Source organism: Tribolium madens, unplaced genomic scaffold (assembly GCF_015345945.1).
Source record: "Tribolium madens isolate multiple individuals breed KSU strain unplaced genomic scaffold, Tmad_KSU_1.1 Scaffold_91;HRSCAF=231;Tcas5.2_LG7, whole genome shotgun sequence".
NCBI classification, from domain to species: Eukaryota; Metazoa; Arthropoda; class Insecta; order Coleoptera; family Tenebrionidae; genus Tribolium; species Tribolium madens.
This window is the reverse complement of record NW_025401063.1, coordinates 11,483,427-11,497,244: the sequence shown is the minus strand read 5'-3', so window position 1 is coordinate 11,497,244 and position 13,818 is coordinate 11,483,427. Positions and strand designations below refer to the sequence as shown.

The 13,818-nt window shown below is 32.3% G+C and overlaps 1 protein-coding gene and 1 long non-coding RNA gene across 3 annotated transcripts in view; one reads left to right on the top strand and one right to left on the bottom strand.

The window, feature by feature from the left end:
* LOC123011523 (nephrin) overlaps positions 1-13,818 on the bottom strand; it is a 168,619-nt gene that overhangs the window by 63,037 nt on the left and 91,764 nt on the right. For both annotated transcript variants that reach the window (XM_044408991.1, XM_044408992.1), the window contains exon 3: positions 4,851-4,983. In XM_044408991.1, the coding sequence (XP_044264926.1) occupies positions 4,851-4,983 (133 nt within the window). The remainder of the gene's footprint in view (positions 1-4,850; positions 4,984-13,818) is intronic.
* Positions 5,900-12,548, top strand: LOC123011525. Its single transcript, XR_006413151.1, has 3 exons — positions 5,900-5,973; positions 6,021-6,097; positions 12,382-12,548. It is a non-coding gene; the product is annotated as an uncharacterized LOC123011525 (long non-coding RNA).

The following is a 13,818-nucleotide window of genomic DNA, read 5'->3' as shown; positions in this document are numbered from 1 at the left end:
AAAAAAAGTAAAAGTTTGAGGTATAATCAATCATCTTTTTGTATACCTACCTATCTGCTTCAATTTGAAGTATGCAATTTCCGGAAGATTTAAATTTGAGCGTATCAGTGATAATAAAAGTTGGTCCACGGCTCGTGCTTTTTATTCTATTTGTCGTTGGTCGGCTATCTTATCATTTTCCGCGTAATACATCTAAAGTGTATTTCACGGCTATTTGCTACGACGAGGCAATATTTCCCGAGATGCGTGATATTTACGAGGGCGTCAGAAATCGGTAGGACCTCTCCGGAATATCGTGTCGAAAATTTTACGTTCTCAGATCACGAACGCGTCCGGCTGTTATCCTGGCAGATAAATCTAGGATGGGATGTCAAACAGCGGACGAAGACGTTGACCAACTGCGATAACAATCCCTGTTTCATATTTTCTTCGTCTAGTCGAGAAAATCCCGACTATCCAAATGTCAACTTTTTCTCTTCTTTCTCTTTAGCCCTCCGCCGTTTTCCTAATCCACTTTGTGGCCGGCCAAGATGGATGCGAGGAGTTGCAAGGATGAAACAGAAAAGAGCGAGACTACTGAGTTGAATTCTCCCTCAGGGAAATCTGGCTTAGTTCTCGTTGAATCGGCTAATCTGGCCGCAATCAACTGGGGTACTCGACTCTTGTTGTTATTGTTCGATTGTCAACATTACGACGCAACTACAAGTTATTAAGTCGCCAGAGTGATGAGTGTGGTGATGACCACAACTTGCAAAAAACAAACCTCAACTCTTAAGATTTTGTTGTGCTTTAAAAAGTAATTTTAAAATGCACTACACTTTTTTAAATTTTACTACGGGCATGTTAGTTATCAAGGGTAAGATCTCATAGTTATTTTAAACGCTTATACCTATTATATCAATTTTATAAAATAACGTACTGCTGGCATTATTGTTTTGGAAAATCGACACTATAATGACAATAAAGCGTGACTTACAATAACAGTTTTTTAAATTAACATACATTTGATGGCCAAATTTACTTAACATACTATTTCGTGTTTTTTTTTTTTATAAATTATGTCAATCTAATCTATTTATATTGTGGTTTTGTAAAATAATTTGAATTCCAATAAACATAGATTTACACCTAACTGTTTAAATGTTTAACGTATTTAAAGTCACATCCAAACTATTAAACGAAATTTATCAAATGGTTTATAAGCTCCTTCAATTCAAATTATCTTTAGGAATTTGTTGTATTAGAACACCAATTAATTATACCTTACTAAAACGTAATAGCTCCAAATCTCTCAACCCGTGTAAAAATTAATTTAACCATCTCTCTCGAACAAGGGGGGAAAGGGGGACCACCAATTTCGACAAATATAGATTTCTATTTAACAACGTAAACTAGTAACCGTCTCTACGAAAAAGATTCACAAACAACCTTTGATAATTTTATTCTGTAAATTCACATTTTTTCAATGCTCATAAAAGATCGTAAATGGGCAGGTATAATAAAAAATTCCGTATAACACTCGTTTATAAGCGCTTTTAAAACACTTACGACGCTAAAAGCCGTCGTGTGTGTTTTAAAGGCTTGCTTATAAACTAGTATTATAATATACTATTTTTGTTTTAACCAGAAAATTTGTTAGCTTTTTCAAATAGACTGCTGTGAATGGTGTCAGTGAATCAAGTCAAATGACAATTTATTTTTTCTAAGATGTAAAATAGTAACGATAAATCAAATCAAATCAAATCAAATCAAATCTCTGACATCATTTATTGAAAAAGGTTTAAATTCAAAAGAATTTGTATTTTTATTATTTGCCTGTAAATTACTAGCGAAAGTTGAGTCTGATTTTTCCAATCCATCAATAATATTTTCAGCAACATTCGAAAAATAATTGTTGAAACTGTCAGCGTCAATATTTGTATCATGTGATTTAGGAAACTGAGGTTTTCCTTTGATTACTGACCACATGGCTTTGCATTTGTTATTTGACTTAGAAATAAAACGGTCATTGGCATATTTTTTTGCATTATTGAAATCAGATCTGTACCGGAATTTATATGCGATAAAAACTGATTTCGAAATAATGTTGTTTTTGAACAAATTATACATAAAAACTAAGTTAGATCTTTTTTCTTTTAATGCAAGAGTGAACCAATTTGTTTTGGTGAAGTTTTCTCTTGTAATTAGTTTCAGCGGAAAGCAACAGTTTATGGCGGTCATTAAAATATTTAAAAACATAAGGAATTTATCATGACAATTTAGTTGAGTATCAATGAAGCTCCAATCTGTTGACTCAATAAGGTTGTATAAATGAAAAAGACCTACAGTAGTAATGGGTCTTATAATTGCTAATTCACTGGTCACAATGGGAGCGTCAAGCAACGCGTCTTCACCCATTGCGACGATTCGAGTCTCCTAGTAGTAATAATCGCAGTCTCGATAGAAATAATCTTTTTCTTGCCTTGGCATTTTTTGAGTTCAATTGATTCCCCTTGGCGCTTTAATCTGGATTTTTTTTGACCCTTCCAGATTTTAAGCTTAAAATGTTTAACTTCATAACATCAATTATCCCTTGCGTGTCTTGTTTTGTTGTACTCTTCCTTCTCAGCTTTTGTTAGTAGCATTATTTTTCGTTAATAACTAGGAGTAACAATAATTTAGTTTTTCGTTAATAACTAGGAGTAATAATAATTTAGTTTTTCGTTAATAACCCTCGTAACCAAGAAAAAGCTCGGAATCACTGCTCCAATGCATTTTTTACGAAATGCCAAGGCGGGATATTAATTATAAAATTTATTAAGAAGCCGGTGGTAGTAATGATAGTAACATGATTATTGATCATAAAAGCTTCATGATCATAAATGTTTTTCAAATGTCGAAAAACATTCCAAATTTACTATACATATCAGCGCGCATATCATTGAAAAACTTGACAAAAATACTATCGACCAATAAATACATGAAAACTAATATAGGGTGTTGGTGTTGAATAAAAAAATTAGTTATTCAACTTTTTGCGTGTTTTCACACCCTGTACAGTGTCTGCGAGCATGTACTAAAAGTAGACTATTTGCTAAAACTACAAGCTATTCTAATTTTTCTAATGTCGGTATTTTATGACAAAATGTTGAATAAATCCGGAATAGAAAGAAATAGATCTATAAAATTTTCGATTATTTTTGTATGTAAAAATTAATACTTAATGTAAAAGTATTAGAGTCTTTATTTAAAAACTGTAACCACCACCCTGTACCCAACATAATGTATTTTTTTAAATGTGTACTTTAAGTAAATAAATAAAGTTATGTACTGTTTACAAGACCTGGGTCACCCTGTATATTATTATGATTAAACCATTTATTTAATTTTTGATTGTGTAGTTAAATAAAATAAACTGAGATTCTAAAAAGACGTGAAAATTTTACGTAGTGTAATTCTCGTGAAAAAATTTGAAGAACGCAGTAAATCCAGCTATAACAAACTCTTTGAGGTTCCCAGCACATATTACCCATAATCTGTGATCGTAAGCGAAGCATAAAACACGGAAGCGTCCCGTTGTGACAGACAGAGCCATAACGATTTTAAATCCTCTCTACGCAGCCGGGTTACATAAAAGAAAAAAGGCTATTAACTACCAGACTTATTTTTCATGGGGTGCATTTCATTTCTGGAAAAATCTTTGATAAATGAACTGCTATCAATTTTTGTTCGCGTCGGCAATCGCCCTCGTTTATTACTCGCCCAAAGAATAGGCTGCGTTGTTTGACTATTTGCGCAATAATTGTCACTTTCAATCGATCAGTTCTGTTGCATTCGTAAGAATGCAGTCGCAGAGTTGGGCAAAAAACATACTTTTATGCCGACTTTATACGGATACTCAGTTTTCCTCGCTATTTATTTTTCACCGTGCGACAGTGCAATAAACGAAATTTATTTTTCTTGTTAGCGTGCTGTCGTAAAAATAAACACATACTCTGTCGACAATGCTACATTCTAAATAGGTTCTTTCAGAAGTAAGCAACTTCAATTATTAGTTTTTCCGATAATATTGGCCATGACTGGATGAGCAATGCAGGTTTTCAAGGAGCCAGTCGACTAAAGAATGAATGCAAAGCGTATAAAAGGGCTTACATAACAAGCAAACTTGTTCGACAAAAATTGGATTCCATATGCTCAAAAAATAAATTATATATTATTAATACTAAAGTTATTCAAATGAATAAAAATATTTATCAGCATACAAAAGTTCGTTAATGGTGGAGGCGCCGGGTTAAAATAAAAGTAAATTCAGTATTATCATCCGCATTTAGAAACAGATAATTACATGTTAAAATGAATATGTATTTTAAATAAAACTAATTTTTGCTGTCATCGAATCAAGTTGTTTTAAATACCTCACACCTGATTGCCTTTTATTTGTATATAATTAGAGCACCACAAGCACGCGATAAACAGTTTATAAATAAATTCCTATGTGTCCTCAATTTGGTAGGAGTGTCTATGCGACCCGTTTGCGTCAAGCATTCTACTCGTAAATCAAAACCGAGTTTTGTCACCTTTTTGTAATTATCCTTGTCTCTGATGGAAAAAAGCCCATAGTTCAAAAAACAACACCATTTTCACGCTACATCAATCCGCGTTCCAAATTATTTAACCTTGGAAATTGTTAGCGATTCTCTTTTTGTTTTATTTACATCCGTAGCGGAAGGAATCTCCATCAGTGGCGTTTAGCGTATTGTTCCAAGAGTTTCCTCACGTGGGCGACCGTCGTTTTGATAAAATATGAACAAACTCCTCAAAATTTTCGTAAAAACTGCATCATCCCGCATGAAACGTGAATAATAAATTACCTGTAAATTGGCGTGTGCTCGTCTTTGTACCACACAACAAGGACGACACTGTCGTTGAGCGCCGGAGGAAGGAGATCACAAGGCAACTGCGCGTTGCCTTTGACGATGGCCTGAACGTGCGTCACTGTGCCACCTGCAACATAAATTAAGTTCTCTCACTACACAAAAACGAAAAACCTGAAACAACTACTGCTACATTATTCACGGTGGCGACAAAGAAAACGCTTTTAAAGAAACATTTGCAGGTTTTCCTAAGTAATGTTTAAGTTGAAGACGAAGATACAGCATATGAGGACGACTAGGAACACTTTCTAAAAAGAGTCTAAACTCTCTAATGAAGTGTTGCACCCAATAAATTCAATTTGCTTTCAGTTTTTTCAAATCACAAGATTAATTCTGTTTTAAATGCGGATAAAGCACATTTTTTTAAATGATGTTTTATGTCAGCCCTATAATTCGCTTACAATTAGTCCTACAACAAAAATGTAAAGGACCGTTTTTGTAGGAAATTTTGTAGGCTTTAATTTTGATAAGCAGGCAAAAACCGTTAGGAGTAATAGTTTCCGAGATATAAGCAAAAAAAACAAAAAAAGACAACTTTAGCCCCCTCCCCCTCCTCGAGCTCGCACCCCATGTTCGGGGACTTTTGATATATGTCTACCCAAGAATAAAGACAGCGTTTTAAAAAAATTCCATCTCTCTATGATTTTTTTCCACCGATCGCCCTATTTTTGTCCAATCTGAATGGGCTAAAGACAATATTCAAAACTTCAACAATATTGTTTTACGTCTAAAATGTAGAGATTGTAGTTCTAATCGTTCAAGATTTGGGGGAATTAATCAAGCATTTTGGCATGGCGTGAACATGGTTGGGGAAGCGGTTAATTGAAAAGATAACGAAATCAATGAAAGACTGTCCAAATTACATCAATTACTGGGCGAACGTCAAAACGAAAAGAATTAATAATATCAGAGCCAAAACAGGAGTAATCCATTCTTGACTTTTACGTGTCTGGAAAACAAATTACGTCGGAGTAATCAATTTGAAAGTTTCGCGTGACGCAATATGTCACCGTTAAAATTTATTTTCGCATTAATATTTGATGTGTGGCCCCTAAGAATGGTAAAAAAGCCAAAAGAATTCCTCTAGATGTGAATTTTTTATTCTAGCCGATCGATCGGAAGGGGATGGCCGAGGTTCAAACAGGTTAACAGATTTCTCGACCCGTCATTTATGAGGGTTGATGGTAAGTGGAATTGAACTCTGCCACCCCGTCGTTAAAAGCTACTTACACCGGTTTAAAATCTACTGTGGTATTTATAAACTGCATTTTATAGGCTACTTAGACTTAATAATTTCTAAGTCATCCGTCATTCGGTTCTTTTATCGACCTCTTTCGGCCTGATTTAACGCCTCATTTATAGTTTCACGTCTTTCCTCAAATATTAATTGGGTTTTATAACAGAGCAAGACAGCTACAGCCATTTTAAATGTTCTCACGCTTTCATTATGCCTATTTTTTACTCTTCTCCCTTTTCACAATAAATTGCGCCAAGGTAGATAAGCCAAGGCAAGACATCTGCTTCTTCATAATGAAACGCTTTGTTTTCGTCGTGTCTGCTGTTTGTAAAACTGAATTTAACAAAAGTTTCTTTGTATTGCGACGCTATTGTGTACGTAATTGCTATATCGTAGGTGGAAGGAAGTGTATAATTGTTTAGTCGTACGCGAGATGTTTCTATTGCTCTTACCGAATTAATTTACGCCAAATTTGAACAACGCCAAATGTGAACACAAAATTACAAATCTTAAACCAAGTGTACGCACATCTTCAACAAAGGATACCCAATTTTCCAATAAAAATAATAAAAATAAATTGTTTTTTTATAATAGTATACATTGTTTAAGTTAAGTAAAGCTAATTCATTTGGTATTTATTTGTAATTTAAAACGTCGTATACAATAATATTATTGGTAGCTGGCATTAATAAATAATGTTTGATTATATCAGCTTTTCGTATTAATAAATTTTAAACTTGGTACGTGGCTGCCATAAAAATCAAATAAATGCGATAATAAATTTATTGTTAGTATAAAATTTAACTTATACAGGCTGGATTATAAAAAACGCTCCAAGCTAATAGCTTCATTATTTAAGTTGAACTGTTTATATAAGAGTTATTCTGTTATTGAGAGCTCATTGATTTCCAAATGAAATCGTAAATATTTTGACACCCGTAACATATAATTTTGAAATAAAACTTTTATTCCAATTTAGATATTTATTTGTTCTTATATCTAAAACAAAGTAATGGGAGAGCTTCTTGATGGATGTATAAGTACATAAGAACAAAAACTTTATTTTCCCTGTCAGTAATAAGTAATAAAGAATAATTGAAAATACACAAAGTAATTTCATAATGTATAATTCACCCTTTGCAAGGCGGCATTTAATCTTCCGTCATTAACCATCTATTCACCTGCATTGGAATACAGAATAAAATTCACTTGAATTTCATTTCGAAGGATTAAGTCTCGTAGCGGAAACGAATGTTTTATAAATTCATTGTGTTCGTAGTTATTTTATATGTATTTTACCCGTTTTATTAGAGGGAAGTTGCGCTCTACTTTGTTTTCTTAATAACACCACTGCATATTTTAGTATAATTTTTCAAACGATATTACTCTTTACCACAAAGAATCAATTTACCAACATTCAAAAAAAGTAAAAAAGAGGTTAAATATGTTAAGATATACGAAATCTTCCTCATTTGAGTACATGTCACGTTACCCCATTTAATGTAATTTACCATTTTGTAATAGATTGTATAAAATCGCCAAAACTTGTGACAAATCGTTTTGAAGGCAGAGAGAGATTAATGACTAGACTGTTCCAAAATACAATCATCTTTCAAATTTATTATTTTTGTAACAAAATACCACGAAAATGTCTTTCAACATGACTCATACCACATGAAACGCAAAAGTAGAGAAGCGATAAAGTGAATATATTTTATGTATGGCTTATTTTTGTTGGTACGAGAAAGTTATTTAAATCAATATAATGTTTGTGTGTATGGATCTTCAATAAAGGCCAAAAGTCGTGAATAGTGTATAAATATTTACTAATTACTCTTTGCTTTACATCAAGAACATTTATTTTCTCTTTCGGTAAAAACAATAAAACTAAAACGCAAATTTAAATATAAAATAAATTTTAATGTTAACAACGAGTGTATTGTTAGAGCAAAATTTGTTTTGTTTATGTTTGTTTAGATTTGTAACAAAAATTTTATTCAACATTACAGTGATTTAATTTTAAAACGTCTCTTTGATTAGTGTAAAACCATCATTTCTCTTGTTTTAGCTCGCTATGCTATGTTCCAGATTTCCCACTAACATCAAACTTTAAATCTGCATAAAGCTATGCATTGAAGAGCAAACATAGAAGCATTACATATCTGGTCATTCACCACGCTTGTTATTTCCTAACACTACCCTCAGTATAACTGAATTTAACACCAAATTTTTATTGCATCATGCTTTTTATTCCAGAAACTTTCAATAGTTAAGCTAAATAATCTTTTAATTAGTATGCAGCTGCAAGTTAAAAAAATTACCAACTAATTATTTAAAAATGTTTCTCCCCGAAATAATATTTTGCAAGCTTTGAAAAGCCAGAAAAGCCTTTGTAAAGAGTTTAAAACGTGTAATCTTTTATAAAAACACCACAACCCCTTCAAACTTTTGACTTTACAAACACTGAGTTTGTATTGTTTTATATTTCGAACATCGATGTCAACGTCGTTTTAGGTTTGTATCTTTTCAAAGTAAAAATATGTTTATTGACACTAAATTAATACTGATGGTTATCTCAAACACGTTGAATTGGAAATTTAAAAAATCCTTTTTTGAGTCATTAAATGCAAATTTCTATAAACCGGTGTAATATAGCACACCAAAATTCTAATAAATGCGGTATAATATTCGGACGAGGTTGTATAGAAACAGAGCATAAAAGTGTATTCCCAGTCATGACGTTAAGTTACTTTATTTTATATTTAATATAGCGATAAAGTAAGTGATACTTTTATTAAATTCCGATAATAATAAAGTTTTATATCATCGTACAATGCGTGTCTCACCTTATGGCTCTATCAGATTAAAATGTCGCGTACAACCTCCAAGGAAAGACAGTAAAATAACTGAGTGGGCGTAATTTCTTTCATTACAGTTATTTTACAACCCAAATCCAAGGTGTGCCATAATGTAAATTCATATTTTATGTAATTATACGAGCTTTGAGCTTTTTGTTGACGCAAGCATAAATTCTAAACAGGCGTTAATTTAAAATTTATGAAGGTAAATACCTGGAATTTGGGTTAAAAAATTACTTGTGCCTTTTATTGCACGTGCACCAGTGGAGTAGAGTTAATTGTGTTTAGGTTTAAGTTTTCCTAATTGCTCTAAATAAAGCAAAAACTTGTACAATCTGGAAGTTCAACGAAGTGAATGCAGAAATTATGAGTCTGATGTAAACTAGCAAATTGTTTTACAGAGTTGTGGTTGGCGATGTTAGGGCTTTTCTTATACCTCTAACAATAATTGAAATTCAGACACTTTATGGTCTTAATGGCGACTTTGCTGAAAGTTAAATTAATGAAAATTCCCAACTGTACGGTATCGACATCGCCAGCATTTCCATTTTAAATTATCTAAAGAGCAATTTTCTTAATTAATTGCAAATTATTTGTTTCGCCTTTTCATTAAGTCGGGCATTGAATCAATTTTAAATTGCTAAAGCTAGGACGGATATATTAACAACATAATTAAATTTTCTTACACCAAAAGATTTCCTGTTGTTGTCTTAATAAGCTGTCCTTGTTTTAGTGATCGATTCGATGCAGCCTTCGGTAATTTATTGCAAAGAAGCTCAAGGTCGGGACGCGGCTTTTCCACATTTTATAAATAAATAATTTTAGCAGTTCTTTGTGTTGCCGCTGTTTAATAATTGGGAAAGATACGATGCAAACAACATAACTAATTCAAAGGAACCCTCGCCACATTTATCTAGTTGTTGACATCACACATGGGGTTTCGTGACCCAAAACTACTCGCTTAAAAATTTATCACTACATTAAATATTTGCCAAATATTTGTTAAAAAATACAAGGAAGTTTCTACTTAATAAGTGGCTTGTATAATTAGAAAGAAGGAATTTTCAGACGTTTATAAATTTTATAATATTTCATTATAAGTGTAGTATATCTGGAAGAGGTTTTATCTGCGAATCCTGAAATCCGAGGGTCTGTAAAACTTTCAGTAATCTAGATTAGGTGGAATCCGTCCTGCATCTACGATCCTTTCCATTATGTATACCCTATATAAATTGAGCTCGTTTTGCGAACGAGCCATGTCATTTTTCAAAAGCAGATATATTTTTGATGACTTACGTAATTTAAATCGTGCAGATTTTGCACGATTTTTTCTCCACTATTATACTTTTCAATAAAAACGGATTTAAGCGCGTGAGTCTTTATTTCTACATTTGGAAGAATTCGGCGATAAATGTGCAGCCATCCGAAGTGGCCATCGGGCCAATTGATCTTGGCAGTGTTGTGTAATATATCATTCTGAGTGACATCGTTGAAATAATTTGTGGACGTTTTGTGTTATGTTTCGGAACAGAGTTCATATTACAGGAATCGTACTTGTCAGCTCGATTGTCTCATAATCCGCATAATCAGAATTAGGGGGATTTTGCGGATTTATATCCGGAAGTTAAACAATAAATGGCCTCTTCTGCACTATTCGTCTTGTTCTCGTTATTCATTTAAGTTAAATGTTCTGGAACATTTTTAAATCCATAGCATATTATCACCCTCATATTTTTCTGTTTAAATAAAAATTAGTTGATGCAAAAGTCAGCCTGTGTGACCAAAATTAAAATATAAACTAAAATTTTACATTTGCTAAAAAGGGACAAGTTTATGCATGCATATTCTCGTGGCTATCAACATTCTCATACACCTACACCTATATCTAGACAACTAAAATAAAATCTGCTTTTAGATACAATCCACTTTTAGAGCAAAATTGACATCCTACAATTAATTTTGCTAATCGGGTTGTTCTCTATTTGTAGATTTTGAGAAATCAATAGATTCATCACGATAGCAATGTTTTCACACACAAATTAATACCAAACACAATCCTGCTGACTACTCTTTATCATAATATAAACAGATTAAATCCAATCTGCAAATGAAACACTGTTAGTTTACCTACAAGCAATAAAATTATTTCTTTGAAATGCAAAATAAGTTTACATTCTATTTCTTAAAACACCATGCAGTTATTTTTGTTACCTAAAATACAGTTTTTGCCGACAAATCGTTGCTGTGTCCGGGCTGGAATAGCAGATGAGTCCGCAAAAATGTTTTAGGTACGCGTTACAAGCAACATTTTTTTGTTAAGTTCCCAAAAAACGAATTCACACCTCTTATTATACAAAAATTTCGACACCAAAGTAACCAAATTGACATTTTCGTCCAAAAAAACTGTTTTGGGTACTGAGTCTTTAAAATAACCATTTTACGTACTATTTTATTAATTATTACTTCTAATAATTTTTCTTCACTATAACATAGAAAATGCAAAAAATGTAATACGAGTAGGTTTATTTCTTTTTTGATAATTCCAGTATTTCGTCAATCGTAACCTTGCTTTAACATTCCTGTAATTATCCCGTGCTGAAAAGTAATTTCCATAATGAATCCTCATTTTCCGACCTAAGTTCAAATCTATGAATAAAATAGGGTCGTCTTCTCGTATACATACAGGGTGAATATAAAGGATGGAACCAAGCGGTTTTATTTTTAATCATTTGCCTCTAGAAAATAATAATTAATATAAATTAACGTAATATAAAAAATGTGATCGTATTTTCAGAACGAAAATTTGTTTTGTTTTTGAGTTATGCCATTTTTTTTGTCAAAATTGCAATTTATGTGAAAAAAAATTTTTTAAAAAATTAAATATAAAGCAGATAGTTGTAACCCTTAGAGTATAGCTTTTATGTGAAAAATGATTTTATAGTGGGTTGCCATTTAAAAAAATATTTTTTTGTAGAACTCAAAAACAAAAGGAAATTTCGAAAAATTTTATTCTTGTTAAATCATCACATTTTTATAGTACCTTATCACTCATCAATTAGTTTTTTCAAAAAATAAATAGTTTTAGCAAAAAAGGTTTGGTTCCATACTTTTTATTCACCTGGTACATGGAAACAATTAAGCAGTCGTTTAAACGTAGCGCGTTGACGTCGAAAATAAAGTAAACAATCGTTATTTCCTGAAAAACGTAGAAAGAGAAAATAAATAAAGAGAGCTGGTCTAACAACGGGTGTACTAAACAAACACATCAGCTTAAATCTACAATTCCACAGAAACACCAAAGTCGGAGACATAAAAAGGTCGCACTGCAACGAATTTGGGAGCTCCGGCTTTTATTCGGCTTTTGCATTTTCAGAATGGTGGGTGGGTTAACACGTCGTAAAGCTGCAGAGGGCGTTACTACATTTCCCATATAGGCTGACCGGACCCAAGAACTACGGATCTTCCGCCGTATATAAACTTAATCAGCAATGCTCGATTCACGATTCCATTCAACTACGAAACTCACAATCAACCCAAAGACGAGAGGAATTTTCGGAAGCATGGACCAGCGTGTGAAATGCAATTTTATGTCCACTTACGACAAACATTTCGGCTATGTTGATTCAAAAGTAAAAGTTTGATGTGTGTAAAACTGTAATTCTTGTAAATCCGAAATGTTGATAAAATACAAAATGGTGCAAATTAACCCGGCGTTGTTTCAAATGATTGATGTTACAGATAGGTTTATACATATTTAATGCATTACTTGTAACCAAAGAGTTTTAAAATAAAACGATCTTAAAAGGTATTGAATTTGTTTAAAATTATAATTTAAAAATCAACAAACAACTGATTTGATTTTTTAATTACCTACGTTTAATTACAGTTGTTGTATTTTTGTAAGGCTAGGTAACTAATAATTTGCTAAGTAAAATATTGTAAATGTTAGTTCTTGTTGGATCTTCTTGATATGGGAGTAATAAACACAAACACAATTTAAACCCGACACAGTTTGGACTTTTGTTTCACATTCAGTGGTCATCCTCAGGTGAGAATATAACAGTGTTTGTGTTCATGTAAATGGTATGTAGTAATGCTAAGTATTTAAATAAGATTTGCTAAGTGTAACTTATGTTAAATAATAACGGCCCAAGCGGTTATCGTTGCAATAACAAATATTTGTTATACATATGTATGTAGTCTATAATAATCAAATAACAATCAAGTATCACGAAAAAGGTATTTTATCAGACTAAGAGTCCTCGTGTTTAGTCCTATATTCATTATTTATGACACAATCTTTATTACAACTGAGAATAAGTTAGAACAACTGATTGCGAATGTAATCTTTCTATAATCATAATACGAGTACATAATAACAGATCCAATCATGTAACATCTTACTTTATTATACACCGTAATGAACAGAACGGAAAATTGAAATATACCAACGTCAGAACCAGCACAAAATTACGTATTAAAATGCTGTGTCCGATAACGCAGGTCAAGTAGAACAAACTTCAATAAAATCCTTTCATGAGAGCAGTATATTAAAAGTTTGTTTATGCGTGTTTAACCCACTTAATAACCTAATTTGCTCCTACCCCAAAAGTAATTAAAATACAAACAAAAAAGTACGGTTTAACCGGGTCCAACCCTCTTATAAATTAACAAAAATATCAAGAGAAACAATTTAACAACACGTTGGGTTTGCTTAAGAGAAACTTTTAATTATTTAGGAACAGAAGATTTACATTTTTGGTTTTTTGTCTTGGCAAATATTGAACTTACAAGGTATGATGTGCTAGAA